The sequence below is a fragment of the Mastigoproctus giganteus genome, chromosome 1 (assembly GCF_048544385.1).
Source record: "Mastigoproctus giganteus isolate SK-2022 chromosome 1, ASM4854438v1, whole genome shotgun sequence".
Classification (NCBI taxonomy): Eukaryota; Metazoa; Arthropoda; class Arachnida; order Uropygi; family Thelyphonidae; genus Mastigoproctus; species Mastigoproctus giganteus.
In genome coordinates this window covers 199026584-199044936 of record NC_143575.1, presented here as the reverse complement: position 1 = coordinate 199044936, position 18353 = coordinate 199026584, and the positions used below count along the sequence as shown (strand labels likewise).

The window sequence follows — 18353 nt, the reverse complement described above, 5'->3', positions numbered from 1 at the left end:
AAGCATGCATATTGTATAAAGATATATATATGTATATATATTTTTACAATATGCATCGTTGACTTTAAAAATTTTTAATTATTTTTTAGTTCTTCAGAGGTTAACTTGTATTCTGGAGTATACTTGGATGTCATTAATATTTTGCCTCCTCTATCTTATGAGCATATTAAAAGGGGAAACATAACTGTATTGTGGCAGATTGCTTTGATAATTATTTAAATGTATATACTCTATTCTCTTGATGATAAGATGCACCAGACCATAAGAGGAACCCAAGTTTTTGAAGGCAAGCTGTTGGGAAAATATTTTATGGCATATAATTTAAACAAATTCACATGTGCTTGCTAAAAATGTCAGTTTAAAATGAAACTTTTAATAATAATAATAAATAATAGTAAACAAGCTATACTGACCATGTCATAAATAAGGGACATGACAGTTTCTCACAACAGACTAGATGTGGCCCTCATCGACAGGAACAAAATTGCTACCTACCTGATCAACATAGTGGTGCCCAACACCAGCAACATCCAGAAAACCTGAGGGAAAGATCAGGAAGTACACAGATCTAAGACAGGAAGTTGAAATGTGGCATATGGGACATGGTGCCAAAGAGCCTCTTTAAGAAACTAGCAGTAATTGGCCTCCCAGAGAACACTTACATGGAACTCCAGAAAACTGTGATCCTGAACACCTGCAGGACAGTCAGAGAGTTCCTCAACCAACAGTAATAATAATAGTAACTGGACACAACCAACCATCTTATACACTTGGTACTAATACCTGTCATGGGGGCAGAAAAAATCCCATAAAAGAAGAAAAGGTTTTTTATAATAATAATGTGGAAAACATTGCTTGGTGGCTCTTTCCACATAAAACATATATCTTTAATAAGATTGAATTTTACTTCATTAGATTATCTTAAGAACACTTTTTATTGATTATAGTTTACACTGGTAAATATTCAAAATTTTAGTTTTACTATTGTTATCAGTTGGTTTTTACTAGATTGACAGGATGTTCAGAGAACAAAGCTTTTATTGTATGTTGGCATAAGCCAATAATTATCTTTGATAATTATAAAAGGTATAATTACAGAGATCCACATAACAGAACCAGAAGGATTTATAAGGGATAATTTGACAATGGCAAAAAAAAAAATTTAAGGAAGTTGAGTATCTAATGCTTAGAGAAACTTAGTTGCAATTATTTTTAAATAGGTATTGCTTAGATGATTAAAGAAAATGATCAGATAATTAAGTTTGCAGGTTACAACAGTAGATCTTGGCAGCAAAGAGCTCTATCCAACATTTATTCTAAAGTAGGATAACAAGTTATTGCTTGTACTTAGCATCCCACTTTCACAAATTCAATGGATAGATGACACCTTGATGGTCCTGATTGTTACACTTTGGGAAGAATTTTTATCCTGTTGAAGTTACGCTCAGTGATTATTGAATTATGACCACCTACCTAATGCCTACCGAAGGTCTCCATAGCCAAGTGGTCAGGAGCGAGAGTGCAGTAGCACATGCTCTTTGAGTAGACTGGGGTTCAAACCCCTCGCTGCTAAATATGGTCGATCTGCCGACCAGCACTGGACCAGTGTGGCATATTATGGTCCATTTCCCTCAACATGAATTGTTGAGGAGGCTTCCATCCTGCAGTGGATTGATAATGGCTGCAGTTTACCTTTTTTACCTAATGCTGTGTTAGTCCACCGTTTGCACGGATAACAGCTCTGCTTTACTGCCCTGAAAGGCTTTCCACAGTGTTGGAATAGATGGTGGTCGCGTGTCCATATACTCACTTCTCAATCCAAAACATCCCATAGATGTTCAATTGGATTGGCATCAGGCAGATTTGGGGGCCAATCAAGATGGCTGATATCTTCACTATGTTCCTTAAACCAATTATGTACAGTGCAGACCCAATGACACGGTGCATTATCATCCTGTTTATGTCTGGGAAAAAATGCAACATGGTCTCCTAAAAGACTGGTAGACTTCATCAGTGAAACATTGGTCCCTACTCACCAAGGGTCCTAGTTCTTACCAGCAAAACACAGTCCATCTTAAGCAACCATTGCCACATGCCAAATTAGTGGGTGCCATTCACAATGTGTCCTTCATGTTGTTTGTGCCATGCGAAGGCATCCATTGGCACATTGCACCAGGTATTTGGACTCATCCAACCAGCACACTTGTTTCTGGTCCTCCAGTGTCCAACCAGCATGTTGTTGACACCACAGCATTTACTGTTTACTGTCGACTATTATCAGTTATGAGGAGAGGGTGTCTCTTGGGTAATCTGCTGTGCGAGCTGCATATATCTGAGTGTGTGGTGCATCATCATTTGAGATATTGTTCTTACATTCCCTGTATTCTATTGTATTGTGATGTCAGTTGTCACACAATGACTTGCCGTTGAGCTCGTACAATGTGCTGCACCTTTCAATGGCTACAAAAATCCACCTTGTGTAATTGGTGGGAGATGGTTTGGCCTGTTTGACACCATTCTTTGTATACCTTAACCACAGTGGGACATGAGCATCCAACAAGACTGTTGTCACTTCTGATATGGAACACCTGACGCACAGACTCTCACAGTTATACCATTTTGAAACCTCATAATAGCTTTACTGTGTTCCACAACTGCTACTTTATCACTTTGATTTGCACAACCAGATGCAAATTACCACTGTTCTAGCGTAGGAAGCTGTTCAGCATTTTATACTGCAAACTAAGCATAGTCTGTTACAGATGGGTTGTCATAATTCAATGAACATTGAGTGGAGAGCAAAAGTGTGGATTAAGTAAGCACCGGTTATTGTGATTATGTTTGCAAATTGAATTTTGATTACAAATAAAAAAATAATAATAAAGTGCAGCCATTATCAACCTATTGCAGCCTCCTCAACAATTCATGCTGAGGGAAATGGACCATAATCTGCCACGCTGGTCCAGTGCGGGTTGGCAGATCGACCGTATTCAGCAGTCAGGAGCTTGAACCCCGGTCTACTCAAACAGCGTGTGCTACTGCACTCCAGCTCCTGCCCACTCCTCTACGGAGGCCTTAATATTAAATGGCAATTCTAATAAGTGAAAATCAGAAGAATATTATCCACAGGCTATAAAAATGAAGATATAAAGCACAAATTTACACTCTTTTCTCTGTCATCAATTACAAAATTAAATATGTAAAAAAATCAAAAGAATAAAATAAAAATTTACACTTACTTACATAGCTTAAGTAATATACATACAGTACTAGCTAAACATAACACTTTGTAATCTGATATTTCTGTTCACTGACATTTTGCCGGGGGGGGGGGGTGTAAAATCTAAAATAGTAAAAGTAGATCAGCATCAATCAATAACAAAACATGGCACACAGAAATTGCAACTGACACAATACGTGCCAGTGAGATATGGAGTAAAAAGATTCTGAACAGATTTTACAGAATTTTATTTTACTGTACTGTAGTTTTCTTTGTCTTTTAAAAGGAAGCCGAAATTTTTACCTATTGAACCGAAGATTGAGATTTTAAACAGATTTTCAAATGGAGAAATTGAGTCTTTATTAGCAAAATTTTACAAGGTTGGAAAGTCAACCATAACAGACATTAAAAAATTTTTAAGTTCACATTGAAATTTCATTCAAATCTTATTCGCATTCTTCCCACGTTTACATGGGGTCGGCATTTCCATCCTTAATTCTTTTCCTCCATTCCTCCCTATCCTGGTCTTCCTCTCTCCTCCATCCTCTGCCCCCTTATCCTTCCATCGCAGCTTAGGTCTCCCCCCTCTTCCTCTTCCCCACATACTCCTCACTTCTTCGTTCCACATGTCCAAGCCACCTCAACCTAGATTCCTGCATTATTTTTACTCAGAAGCCCCACCTTAACTGTACCTCTGATGTAGTCATTTCTTATCCTGTCCTTCCTCGTCACGTCACACATCCATTTTAGCATCCTCATCTCCGCCACTTCCATCTTCTTCTCCTGGGCCTTGTAATTGCCCATGTCTCAGTACTGTACATCAATGTGGGTCTAACCACAGTTTTATACACTCTTCCCTTCATTCTACAATTTACTTTCTTATCACACAGCACCCCACTCATTTTTCTCTGTTTCAACCATCCACATTGCACTCTATGCTGTAATTCTGTACTCAATCCTCCATTCCTCTCAGCGTTCGATCCCAGATACTTAAATTTCGAAACTGATGGTAGCTTTTCCTCCTACAGTTTTATAGAACACTCATCTTCTCCATTTAATACCATATATTCTGTCTTTGTTCTACTTATCCTCATGCCTCTCTCTTCCAACGCTTTCCTCCAATTTCTTCTCTACCTTTCCTTGGGATGGTTCACACAGTACGATATCATCCGTGAACAGCATACTCCATGGTGCTCTACTCTTCACTTCTCTCACCAACACATCCATTACCAGATCAAACAGATATGGGCTAAGAGCTGATCCCTGGTGCAGTCCAACTTCTACAGAGAACTCCTCAGTAATACCTACACTACTCTTAACCCGAGTCACCGCTCCCTCGTACATTTCCTTCACAAGCCTTACTTACTTTTCTGATGCACCCTTCTCCCTCATGCATCTCCATACATCTTGTCTGGGCACTCTCATATGCTTTTTCCAGGTCTGTGAACACCATGTGCAACTCTACTTGAATCTCCCTGTATCTTTCCATCACCCGCCTTAAAGCAAAGACCACATCTGTTGTTCTTCTTCCTGGCATGAAACCAAACTGTTCCTCTCCTGTTTCTGTCTCCTGCTTCATCCTTCAATTCTTTCCCAGATCTTCATTGAATGAGACATTAATTTTATTCCCCTGTAGTTCCCACATTCCTGCACTTCGCCCTTTCCTTGGTGAAGTATACTTCCCCTCCACTCATCGGGTATCCTCTCCTGCTGCCACAGTTTTTTCCATAAAGTCCCATAGGATATCGATCCCTTCTTCTCCCAGACTTCTCCATACCTCTACTGGTATCTGATCAACACCTACTGCTTTCCTCCCTCTTCATTTTTCTGAGTGCGCTTTCCACTTCTTTCCTGCTTATGCCTTCCATTACTCTTTCATCCGTTTCTCCATCCTCGCATAATGCTCTTAGGTTTTCCTCATTTAATAACTTCTAAAAATAGTCTTTCCACCTTTCCTTAACCTTCTCCTGTATAACCACTCCCCTCATCTTTTATCTGTTTTATTGATGAGAAGTCCTTTGATCCCTTGTCTCTCGCGTTGGCTATTCTCATCAATTGCCTATCTCCATCTTTCCTTTACAGTTCCCCATAGGCCTCGTCCACTGCCCTCACCTTTGCTATTGCCACAGCCCTTTTTGCCTCCTTATTTGCTAATTTATATGCTTCTTTATCTTCCTGGCTACCTGTTAAATCCCATCTTTTCTTCATCTTTTATTTTATCACCGATTGCACTTCCTCATTACACCACCAAGCCTCCTTTCCCTCTAGCACCCCCTTTCCTGATGTTTTCCCCAACAACTCTTCTCCAACTTTCCTTATGATACAACTATTGAACTTCCACCACTCTTGCACGTCTTCCGGTAACTTTATTCCTTTTGGCACCTTTTCCCTAAACTCCTTCCTCAAACCCACCTCTTTCAATCTCCACCATTTTATCCTTTTCTTCCTCTGTCTTGAATATTTCCTACTTTTGTCCACTGCAACATCCAATCGACCACAAGCAATCTATGTTGTGCAGACACTTTCTCCGTTTTTCACCTTGCTGTTCCTCATTTCCTTTAGATGCCTCCAACGGCACATGATATAGTCAATCTGGCTTGTCCTTTCCCCACTCTGTATTATGTTATTAGCTGGCTTTCTTTCTTTTCGAAGTAGGTTTAACTATTACCAGGTTGAATGCCACTGCATGTTCTACTATCCTCTCCCCTTCTCTATTTCTTTCCCCAATACTCCACCTTCCATACACTCTTCCTTCCTCTCTCTCTTGCTTCTTCCTAAATGTCCATTTAAATCGCCCCCAACAATCAACCTCTCTTTCTCAGGTATTGCCATGACCACTTGATCCATTTCCATCCAAAAACTGTCCTTTTCTTCTTCCCTGCATCCTACTTGCGGGGCATATGCACATACTATTGTGGTCAAGTGTCCACCCACTTCCAATTTGATGCTCATAATCCTATCACTCCTTCTGTTAACCTCACACACTCCATCTTTTAACTCCTTATCAACTACAATACCTACTCCATTTCTTCCCCTCTCATCCGCTCCCCTAAAGAACAATTTGTACCCTTCACCGAGCTCTTTTGCTTTATTTCCCTTCCACCTTGTCTCTTGTAGGCATAGGATCTTCACTCTTCTTCTTTGCATCAAATCTACAATCTCTCTACTCTTTCCATTCATCGTCCCAATGTTCAGTGTTCCTATTCTAACACTTTTCATCCTCTTCTTCTTCTTCCCTAACTGGACTAACTTCTTTAACCGAACCTGCCCTTTGTTCGGTAGCCCTGACCCTTTTCTCAGTTTCCGGGCGACGTGACTGCGCATCGCTTATGGGGTACACCCTAGCCATTCCACATCTATTTTCCATCATTCTATCATTTTCTTTTGTTTGGCATAGTTTTTTTACAGCCGGATGCCCTTCCTGATGCCAACCCTCCACTTATCCGGGCTTGGGACCGGCACCTACTGAGGCTGGCTTATTGAAACTTCATTCAAATGGTGCAGAAAATGAGAAAAATTATGAGAATAGCTAATGACCCATCCCTCCAAGATACTGTTTATTAGCATTAGCATTAATAAAGGCACATGATGCAAGAAAGCAAGCTTATATAGCATCAGCCAAAAAAAAAAAAAAAATCTAATTTCACCCATCCACTTGCTCCAAACATTTGTTCTGCCTTGAATCTATTTAAGCTATCAACTCCTACAATGACAGATGGAAGTTTGTTCAGTAATCAACCACACACTGGCTAAAGACAAACTTCTGCACATCTATCGTACAACTTTCTTTCGTCGATTTGAATTTATGCTCTCTCAGGCATTTGTTCTGAGCATGAGGAAGAATAGCATCAGCTTTGAGCATGCTCAAACCATTCAAGGCTTTATACACCTCAATTAGATCACCTCGCAGGTGTCTAGTCTCCAGACACTAATTTGCAAACCTTAAGCCTTTCTTCATAAGATCAACCCTTTGTTCCTTATGCTGACTGGGCTAGCCGGGTGGGTAAAGTGCCTGCCTGGCAACCCAAAGGTCGTGGGTTCGAATCCCGCCTTGGGCTTGGATCAGAGTACTGCAAAAACCTTGGGAGGTGCATTATGGCCACAGAAGCCGATGCGCCAACAACTACCAAAAAAAAAAAAAATTGTTCCATACACTAATCTTGTTGTCCTCTGCACTCAAACCAGCAGCTCTACATCCTTCCTAAAATGAGGCCACCAGACCTCTATACAGTGCTCCAGGTGTGGCCTGATCATTGCCTTGTATAGCCTCTATACTCTACCATACTAATACTTGAACAAAGGGGTAATCACCTCCTTATCCCTTCTAGAAAAATTCCTGTATATCATTGACACAACACCATGAGCTACTCTTGCAGGCCATCTGCACTGCTCAGAAAACTTCATATCTGCCTGCACAATTACCCCCAGGTCCTTTTCATTCTCTACCACTATCAGTGTAGACCACACAGTTGATATGTTACTCTGGGGTTACTGCTTCCCATAAGCAGTACTTTGCATATGTCAATGTTAAACTTCAGTTGCCACCTCTCAGCCCATCTGCTCAATTTTATTCTAGATCCTGTTGCAGCAGCTGTAATTAGTGTCATTAACAACCCTGCCAATCTTCGTATCGTCTGCAAACTTGGACATTAAGCCTGATATACCATCATCAACATCATTAATAAATACAAGAACAACAATGGACCCAACACTGAACCATGAGGGACTTCACTAATAACATTAGTCCATGAAGAGCAGTGTCCATTGATTACCACTCTCTGTCTTCTCCCACTCAACCATTCCTTTATCCATAGCAGTAATTTGCCTCCAATACCACACTGCTCCAATTTGTGCAGCAGTCTTCCATGTGCAACAGTATCAAAAGCCTTTCTAAGATCCGAATATATGATATCAAAGGTGTTCCCTGCATCCAGTTCCATTGTGACCACATCATAGTATCCAATCAAATTGGTCAGACAAGAATTCCCCTTAATAAAACCATGCTGTGTCCAAGCTGTAACTGAAATCTTGTCTAGATGATCCTGGAGTGCTTCTTTAACCAGTTTCTTCATTAATTTCACTGGAACAGAAGTTAAACTAACAGGTCTGTAATTACTTGTCGCCCTTTGATTCTCCTTTGTGAATTTGGGTCACATTTGCACATCTCCAATCCATAGGTACATCCCCTGAGTCCAAGGCAGCTCTCATAATTATGGCTAAGGATTTGCTTACTTCCTTTGCTGCCTCCATTAATATAACTGGATAGATCCCATCCACCGCAGGTGCCTTTCTTATGTTTATCTTCAACAATTCCACCTCCACTTTGCTCTGTTATTACAAAATCATCTAGCCCACTGCCAGAGATTAATTCACCTGTGGCATTCCCCTCCCTGAATAACTCCTCATGTGTGAATGTAGATGCAAAATACTCATTTAGTTTTTTAGCTACCTGAGCAGGATCATCAACAGTTGAACCATCGATATCCAGTGGACCAATGTGATCCATCCACTTCCTTCTAGAGTTTACATAAGTAAAGAACTCTTTGCATCCTTTGCCAAAGATTTCTCATAATCTGTCTTTGCCTGCCTAACCTCCTTTGTGACTTTGTTACAGACCAGCTTATACCTATCATAGGCTTCCATGTCACCTGTTAATTTATAAGTATCCCACTCATTTTTCTTCTCTACCCTATGTCTCATTAGTTCATCTGACGTCGATTTAGGCCTAAACTTTGAACAATATTTCTTAGTTGATATGAAAAGCTTAGTAGCTTCCAAGATTAATTCTTTGAATGCTTTCCATTTCGAATTTGCTGTTGGTAACATCATCAGTTGGTCCCACCATATAGAATTTAAATACTATCTCTGACCTCCGTAGTCGCTTTTATGAAAGCAAAAACCCTTCCCTTTACCCCTGATGATAGTTACCTCTTTGAGTAAATCTCACTTCAGCACACTGTGATCACTGCCACCTAGTGGTTCCTTTATCTGCAGATTCTTAGAGCATACAGAATCACTATTGATAGTCAGATAAAGAATATTACTCCCTCTAGTTGCCTCCCAAACATGCTGCTGTAAAAAACAATCATCCAATAAATCCACAAAAGCCTTGCTAGTGTGAGAGTGGCCAACTCACAAATTCCAGTCAATATCTGGGAAATTAAAATCCCCCATTATAAGACTCTGAATTACTGGCCCACCAAACTCCTAGCATTGGTGTACATGCAAGTATACATGCACCTGTTCCTATTCTTAGCTACCCTAATATAGCGCATGCGTTTACTTGTACCACAATGGTTCCCAGCACTCTCTGAAATCCCCTGCATCTTGTTTTCCAGGCTGCTGCTCATTCCAATAGAAGCAGTGCAAGAATCACTTTCACCTCTGCCAATAGCTGCTGTTAATCTATTCGTCTTTGTATCCCCCCAAGCTAGCAGTTTTCCGACCCACCTAACACTGCCTCGATAGCATCAGCAAATATTCTTGCACCCTTTCTATTTAAGTGTATCCCATCCCTGTAGAAGCAGTCTCTCCTGTTAACAAGCACAGACCAGGCTGAGAAAAGCTCTATCCCTTGTGCCTTGTACAATCTCTCCAGGACCGAATTGGTCGACAGTGCTCTCATTATATACTTCCCCCTGTCGTGTCTGGGCACAATTGCAGACACTTTCAAATACATCCCTAATTCACGGCTTTTTTTCAACAGTGACCTGTACTCGTTTAATTCTGCCAGTCTCCTAGTCTTAATATCATTTGTGCCGACGTGTACAACAATATCACCTTTTGTGCCCTTAAAAGATGACATCTACTCTACAATGCCATCAACCTTTGCCCCTGGCAGACATACTCTGATCCTGTTCCACCTATCCTTTTTGGACGATATGTTCCCTGTTCCTCTGACAATAGTCGCCGACAACTACTAGTTCCTGTGGGACCAGCGCATTCTGCCTTTGGGGAGTTGTTGCTGTGTTGCATGATGTTCAGGCACCTCCGTAGCCAGGTGGGCAGGAGCAGCAGTGTGTAGCACATGCTTCTTGATTAGACCGGGGTTCGAGCCCGTTACTGCCAAATACGGAGGATGCGGAAAGGTCCACCGCATATCCCCGGAGCAATATGGCCTTAGTTGCTAATGCTAATAAAAACCAAATAACAAGCAAACAACAAACAGCATGATGTTCAAGTACAAGTTCTGGCATTGTTGTGGGCAGCTGAGAGCTTGATGGGTCCCTCAATTTAGATCCTTTGAGGGCATCCACCCTGTCCTTCAAGCTCTCATATAGGCCCATAACAACGCTCAATCGTCGCCTGATTTCCTCACATTCCTTACATCATGCACACACAAAGACATTCCCCTTGGCAATATCATGTCCCATCCCTGATTGTTCCACAAACATCAAACAAGCAGTACATTTTAAAAGACTGTGATTCAGAGGACAACTCTGCCCACTTCAGTTTTCCCCTGAGCCACAGCACTTCCATTAGCTTGAGCCTTTTGCTTTGCTGCTGTGGTCTGAGTCATGATTTTGATTCAGTTTCAAATAAAATTTCAATTTCAATACAAAATTATAACCCAATGCAGTTATAACACTATATATATATATTTTTTTTTAGGATTGAGTATTATCTCCGAGTTTTGTTATATAGTTTCTGTATCTCCTATTGAGTTATATGTATTAATTAATAATGTTACGTTTGTAAAATCGAAGTCATATGTACAGTCCATTCCGGTTATTTGGGACACGTCGGGGCTAGTGCATTTTGGCCCTATTAAGCGGCTGCCCCAATTATCTGAAGTTTCAAGCAAATAGTTAAAAATACAATGTCCCCCCCCCACCCTTTTCAATTGGTTCACTGTACAATCAAATCAAGTTACGACGAACTCAACATAGTAAAGTACCGTTCACTATACAATGTGCAGTAAGCCGCCGGTCATTGTGATCACGTTTGTGAATTGAATTTTAATTTTTTTAAACAGCAATTCTAATTAGCGAAAATAGGAGGAATATTATCCGCAGGCTATAAAAGCAAAGATATATTAAGCACAAATTTACCCTTTATTGCCTTACCAATTAAAAAAATTAAATGGTACGTGAAAATTGGAAGAATATGCATGATAATCGGAATAATTAATATGTACTTTAATATGTACATACGAACTAGTCACATTTCTGTTCACTGACATTTGTGGGTGGGGGTTAAAATTTGAAATAGTGAAAAGATAAGCAATCAATAACAAAGAACATGGCACACACAAATTGCAAGTAACATGATACGTTCAAGTGAGAACGGAGTAACGAGTTACAAAGCTTTAAAAATGGAAATGAAGAGAAGAGCTGAAAATTAATTTTTTTATATGATTGAAGATTTCATGGAAGTGTAAACATATTTCACCATAATAACCCACAGAATTCCAGCTGTCGGTATTATCGCAAATTCAATAAGATTGAGTTTACTGTCCGTTTATGATAGATTTCACTAACAGAAAAGCCCAATAAACAGGTGACTGCTAATTGTTTTTATTGTTTTATGGTTGTGACCTCCATAATTTCGACCGAACCACGTGGTACCGTCGGAGACAATCATAGGGTTATCTCCAGTGCTGCGGTCTCCTGCCCCGATTAAACGGCATGCTGTCCCAATTAAGCGAAGTAAACCCTGGCTATTTCCTCGATTGGTTTTTGTTTTTTAAGATTTGTCCCAAATAAACGGTTGCCCCGATTAACCGGTGGCCCAAATAACCAGAATCCACTGTATTTAGTTAAAAAAGTAAAGTTTAATTGACAATGAAGTTTAACAAGATTAATAAATTTTACTGATTAATTGATAATACTATACTATACTAAGCTAACAGATTTCTGATATCGTGCTAAGTGTTTTGCTATCTAGTTTTACCTTAAACCTGATGTTATCTAAAAAAAAGCCGTAATGGTCTTGTCCGGGATTTGAACCCGGGACCTCTCGTGCCCTGAGTGAGAATCATACCCCTAGACCAACGAGCCCAGTGTTCACAATTTGCGGGGGTGGGGGGAAATGGTTGTAAAATCTAAAATAGTAAAAAAAGATCAGCAAAAACAAAACACGGCACACAGAAATTGCAACTGACACAATATGCGCAAGTGAGATATGGAGTAAAAAGATTCCGAACAGAGTTTTTACAGAATTTTATTTTACCGTACTCTAGTTTTCTTTGTATTTTAAAAGGAAGCAGAAATTTTTACCAATTGAATCGAAGATTGAGATTTTAAACAGATTTTCAAATGGAGAAATCGAATCATTACTAGCAAAATTTTATGAGGTTGGTTGGAAAGTCAACCATAACAGACATTAAAAATTTTAAAGTTCATTTTGAAACTTAATTCAAATGGTGCAGAAAATGAGAAAAACTCTGAGGATAGCTAATGACCCATCCCTGAAAGATGCTGTTTATTTGTGGTTCACACAGAGATGAAGTTTAGGAGAATTCATATCTGGATCTTTGTTGTGTGGAAAGACACTGGATTTTAACAAAAAATTAGGCAAAAATTTAACAAAATATTTGTGGTCCAGACAGATGAAATTTAGGAGAATCGATATCTGGATCTTTGTTATGTGAAAAGGGGCTGGATTTTAACACAAAATTGGCCAGTCTTCCTCAGATTTTAAAGCCGCTGTTTTTATTTCTAAACTTTTTTTTAGTCTCCAGAACAGTATTTTTGATAAGTTCGGAAGTCCAAACTACCCCAGTCCCAATTAGTTCAGATTATTGACGCTCTACTGTACTATTATTATGGTCTGTACTTTCCATTGTGCAAAGAGTGTAACATCCTCATTGTCATCTAAGGCATGCTGATTCTTAAGTTTTTTTGAAGATGAGAACAATCTGATGTTTTTGCTAACTACCATAAATTTTTTGCCAATTTGTATACTTGTGAAATTGCTGGTTGCATTTGTATTGGTGTTGATGTCAAATCATGATTTGGTGTCTTCATCCAGCGACTTCTGGCTAAAACTCTTTACATCCAACTCAGTGCATAATTCAGCAGTCTTTTTTTTTTTTTTTTTTTTTTGTTATCTCCATTACAGTTCTCTTGGGCAGGGGTGGGGGCTAGCTTTTTCTATCCATGACTTGAGATAAAAACATTGCTGCATATGATACATCTAATATCCCAGGCCATAAGATGCTTGGGGATTTTGAGCATTTTCCAGTGGGGGGGAGTATGTCTTATGGTCTAGAAAATATGGTATATATTATATTCAGAACAGTATGTGATCATTGACTTCTGAATATCAAGTTCCAAAATACAACTTTTATGTCAGTATAGGATAGATTATGTTAGGTTACTAGCATAATCTGCCATATGTTGACATAAAATATAATTAGTGTGTATCTGATTAACTGTAGAAATGTTATTTTTTGTCATACATAACAAGCTACAGCAGAAGAATTCTGCTGATGATTCGCTCATTCAAAAGCATCTTTTGAATACTTTACTCTAATACCATACAGTTGCTGCCCAACTTTTAATTATAATAATTAATTAGGCAGCTGAAACCAAACAGCATAATGTGCTAATTTGAAATTAACACTATTCAATCTACATCCATGCTACAAAGTAATTTTGTAGACAAAATAAATGTGCATTGAGTGATAATTTGTAGTTTTGTGGTTAATTTGTGTTGCAGTGTTAGTATTTTTTAGTAAATGATACATAAATTAAATGTGCAGTCTACTGGAACACAGGTAAATGCATAGCAGTTTGGTGACTGATAAGTTTCTTTGTTGTACTGAAAGGAAAGTAGAGAAGAGTTAATGATTTGATTTTGTTAAAATATCAAATTACAGGGAAAGGAGATTAGGGTTTGTGGTAGCAATAATTGGTTAATATGGTACCCCAGTGTGAATGCTGACACATAATAGTACCAAAAAATAAATAATCAGAAATAAAATATATATTTTAATATTGTTTAATATTCCTGGTATAGTTTTTTGATGTTTCATTCCACATCACTGGTGGTGCATTTTATGTGTTGTGCATTTGCTTGGGTGAAAAAATACCTAAAAAATTTTTTTTTGAATGTTAAATAAAGAACATTAACATTACAGAGTGAATTGCACACCTCCTTTTGTATTTTAGTGATTGTTATTCGATATTTTTTATTGGATTTTGAAAATATAAAAAAATAATTGTTTTAATAATACCATAGAAGACTGATTTGTATTATTATAGTACTGATGATTAGTTAGGTAGTGAAAGCAGAGTTTTCAGTGAAATTGTAAACTCGGCTTGCCATTGGGGTCATAATGGAGTATACAAACAACTTTTTGTTAAGTATACCTATGATTTTTTTTTTTTTTTTTTTTTTTTGCACATCAATCTTGATGTCTAAGTTCTGCAAGTGGTACTTTGATCTGAAAAATTTGTCAGTCCCTGGCTTGCGTGTTATTCCTGTATCTACAACTGTTAAACTTTTAAAAACATTATTTAACCATGAACTACTCAGAAGGATATTAGATCTGTAATTTTAAAGGTTACCGGAAATGAAAAATTATGGATTACAGCTATGGCGGTTGATTTGTCAGATGGCACTTCCTCCAAACGTGCTAAATCTCAGATAGAGAACAGTTCCAAAAGAGAATCCTCGCACGGAATAGTAATCTTCATCACTCATTATAATTCTATTTGAGCTGTTTCATAATTCTTCATAATTATAAATTATTATTTTCTTTTTTTTTTACTTTAAATGGCAGGGATAATGAAAAAGAGAGGTGGTTAGGGTTGTTTCTGTCACCAAGCAGTTCATTAATTAGGGCATATTTCAAATTTGCCAGTGTGTTTCACCTTGACTAGGCTTGGACACCTCTCAGGACCAGGCTGACAATGGACCATATACAGAGGGACAGACTGATGATACGACTGCTATAGCAACAGATGGAGAGAAGAGGAAGTTAGACAAGGCAGACGATAGTGGAAGTGAAGGAGCAGCAGATGATGGGATCACAAAGAAGCAGAAAATTTCCATAGGATTTTCAAGAACATTTGGTGCTGCCAGAACAATCCAAGAAAAAAAGAATCCCACTCCAATCACTATTAAACTTGGCAGTCAGGTAAGTTGTGCTGCTTTCATACCTACTGATCATTTTTTTTCTTGCCATTTTGTGTTAAACCAGTTTCATTAGACCTTTCTAACCAGAAGGCTTCTGTTCCCTTTCTACTTTTCCTCTCCCCTCCTTCCTACAGCCACCATCATTTCCTTTTGAAGACATAAAATTGTGTTGTTTCCAAATCAGAACTTGTTTTGTATGATGTCATTTTGTGTTAGTTTAGATTTGGATTAGTTCTGAAATCTCTGCAATAATAACATTCCATGGTTAGTTATTCTGTTAATTATGCAGACACTATGAGGACTCAGAATCCAAACGATCATTGTGAAATGTTTGGTCAAAAAATATTTAGTTTTCCAGCTGACAGGCAACGCCTCCGTAACCAGGTGGGCAGGAGCAGCAGTGTGTAGCACACGCTTCTTGATTAGACCGTGGTTCAAGCCTGTGACCACCAAATATGGAGGATGCGGAAAGGTCAGGGAATGACCACCGCATATCCCCAGAGCAATATAGCCTTAGTTGCTAATGCTCCTAAAAACCAAATAACAACAACAAACAGCTGATAGGCCAGGAGCCTGATGGTGGTATTTATAGGATTTGGGGAGGCGAGTCCCAAAAATTTTTGAGAACTGTATTTAATTTACATATGCACATCTATCTGTGTGTGTGCACGCATACACACAGCCCAAGTAGCAAAAAGTAACTCTGGCAGTTGCGATTAACATTTCTGAAGCCTAATCAAGCTTGTTTCCACTTCCTCTTTTCTCTCATTTCGTTAATACTATACGGATTCAGTGTGACATTACTGAGAGTAGCAAAAATATAAACATAGATTCAAATATACTGGTGAATGAAATAATTACATGAGAGTAATTATAAATTCTAAAACCGTAAAAATAACACACAATGATCATATAAATTTTACTTAATGTTTACCTTAATTAAATTGAATGGAATTGTCTAAGCAAATTCTCTACCTAAACAATACTAGCATACTTATTCTTGAAAATTTCCATTTCAAAGACTAAATAATTGAGAATGGTTAACTGCTATCTCATTATACCTAACAAATATTAATAACAACTGCAATGAAATTGAGCTGTACGAATTTAATTAAAATTAAATAAATTTATCATTTGAAAGCATGAAATTAGAGTGTCTTTAGAAAAAACTAGAAATAAATGTTAAACTAATAGATAATGAGGTTTTGTCAATGATATACAGAAACTTTGCTAGCAAGGATAAGGAAGTGATTATCCCTTTGTATAAGACCATGGTTAGGCCTCATCTTGAGTACTGTATGAGTACTATACAGGTTTGGAGATCTCACTTTAGGAAGGATGTAGATCTGCTGGAATTTCCTTTGTTTTCAAAATCTTTCTCTGAAGATGAAATATGCTTGTCTGGCTCCCAGTTCTGTCAATTCTAGTATATCTGTGTATATATCCCCCCACCCATAAAGAAATATTGGATATTTCGTGATCAATTTTATGTTATCAACATGTAATTTTATGATAAAAAGAAAAATTTAAAAAGTTGGAAACTGAAAATTGTTAATAACAATTGATTTGATATGTATAATTTTTAGTGGTTACTTGTGCAGATGTTTTTCTGAAGTTTGTGTGTTAACCATTTTGGGGTGATATTCTAGGCATTACTGACGTGAGCAGTAATTCTGCATCTATTCAAAGTAGTGATCCTGTGGTTGTGTCGCCTCTGATAGTTTTTCTGAGAATATTTCCATCAGGCAAGCAAATTTCCTTGCTTGCCTGATGGAATTTATTTCTTATTGGTTGGGGTGAGAAGTGTTTTATTGGACTTGGATGCAGGTGAGCATGATCAAGTGGGTGCTTCTAAATTTTTGGGGTTCGGGATTTAAATGTGTCCTCACCTGTCTTCTTTGTTTCGACTCTTTCTATTTATCCTTGACTTTTATCTTGCTGATCAGATTTTTTTATTGCCTTATATTCAGTTTGACATGACTGTAGTGTTTCCTTTATCTTTTCTAGAGATATTATTATTATTAGCCATATGGTGAAAGGAAGCATGAGGCTTATGCTGCACCAGCCAAAAAAATTTGAGTAACCTGAGAGAGAGAAGGAGGGAATCACCAAAAAAGAGAAGAATGATGATATCCAGCTCAGGACCCTGGGTGTGCCAAGCCCGTACTCACCAGATGTGAACCCCGGGTTAAACTCTGAACATCTTCTTTGATGTTCAGAGAGGTCCAGTCACTTTGAATTTCTGGATCCACTAGCAATAAAACAAAAAAATGAAAACAAAATTATGCACAAGAAAAAGCATAACTTGAGTTTATTTTTAATTTACCCAATAATTTTCTACCTTTTTTCTCAATTATTTCAGGTGCACCAATTATTGAGAAAAAAAAATCAAAAAATTTGTTTGAGGGTTCTTTCCAGCTTTTGGCATGGGAAAAGGAACCATGCCAAAAGGTTCTCATAGACCTGCCCCTTCCTTTTTTTGGTCTGCAATCCTCAGAGAATTTCAGGACAACTCGTGGGGTTTTTGTCAATACATGAATTTTGCTAGCGATTATCCTAGGAGGTGATTATCCCTTTGTATTAGGCAGTGGTCAGGCCACACCTTGAGTACTACATACAAGTCTGGAAGCCTTATTTTAGGAAGGATGTACGCTGCTGGAATGAGTACAGAGAAGGGCAATGAGATTGGTGAGGGGAACAAAGGTGTGCTCTTACCAAGAAAGACTTCATTTCTGAAAATTGCCTTGTCTGGAGACTTGGCACCTGCAAGGTGATCCGATTAAGGTGTTTAAGGCTTTGAATGGTTTGAGCAAGCTCAGTCCTGATGGGATTCTTCCTCTTGCTGAGATCCACTTGAGGGGGCATATATTGATATTTAGGAAAGATGAAAGATGGTTGCAGAATAGATGGCAGAAATTTGCTATTAGCCAGTGAGTTGTTTATTACTAGAACAAACTTCCACTTGTCGTTGTGGAAGTTGATAGCTTAAATAAATTCAAAGAAGAACTAGACCATCTTTTGGAGGGAATGGATTGTGAAATGGGAAGCG

The 18353-nt window shown here is 38.4% G+C and overlaps 1 protein-coding gene across 1 annotated transcript in view; it reads left to right on the top strand.

The window, feature by feature from the left end:
• LOC150091436 (PEST proteolytic signal-containing nuclear protein-like) overlaps nt 1-18353 on the top strand; it is a 172978-nt gene that overhangs the window by 40232 nt on the left and 114393 nt on the right. The window contains exon 2 of the mRNA XM_090375469.1: nt 15049-15305. Coding sequence (XP_090231595.1) covers nt 15049-15305 — 257 coding nt within the window. The remainder of the gene's footprint in view (nt 1-15048; nt 15306-18353) is intronic.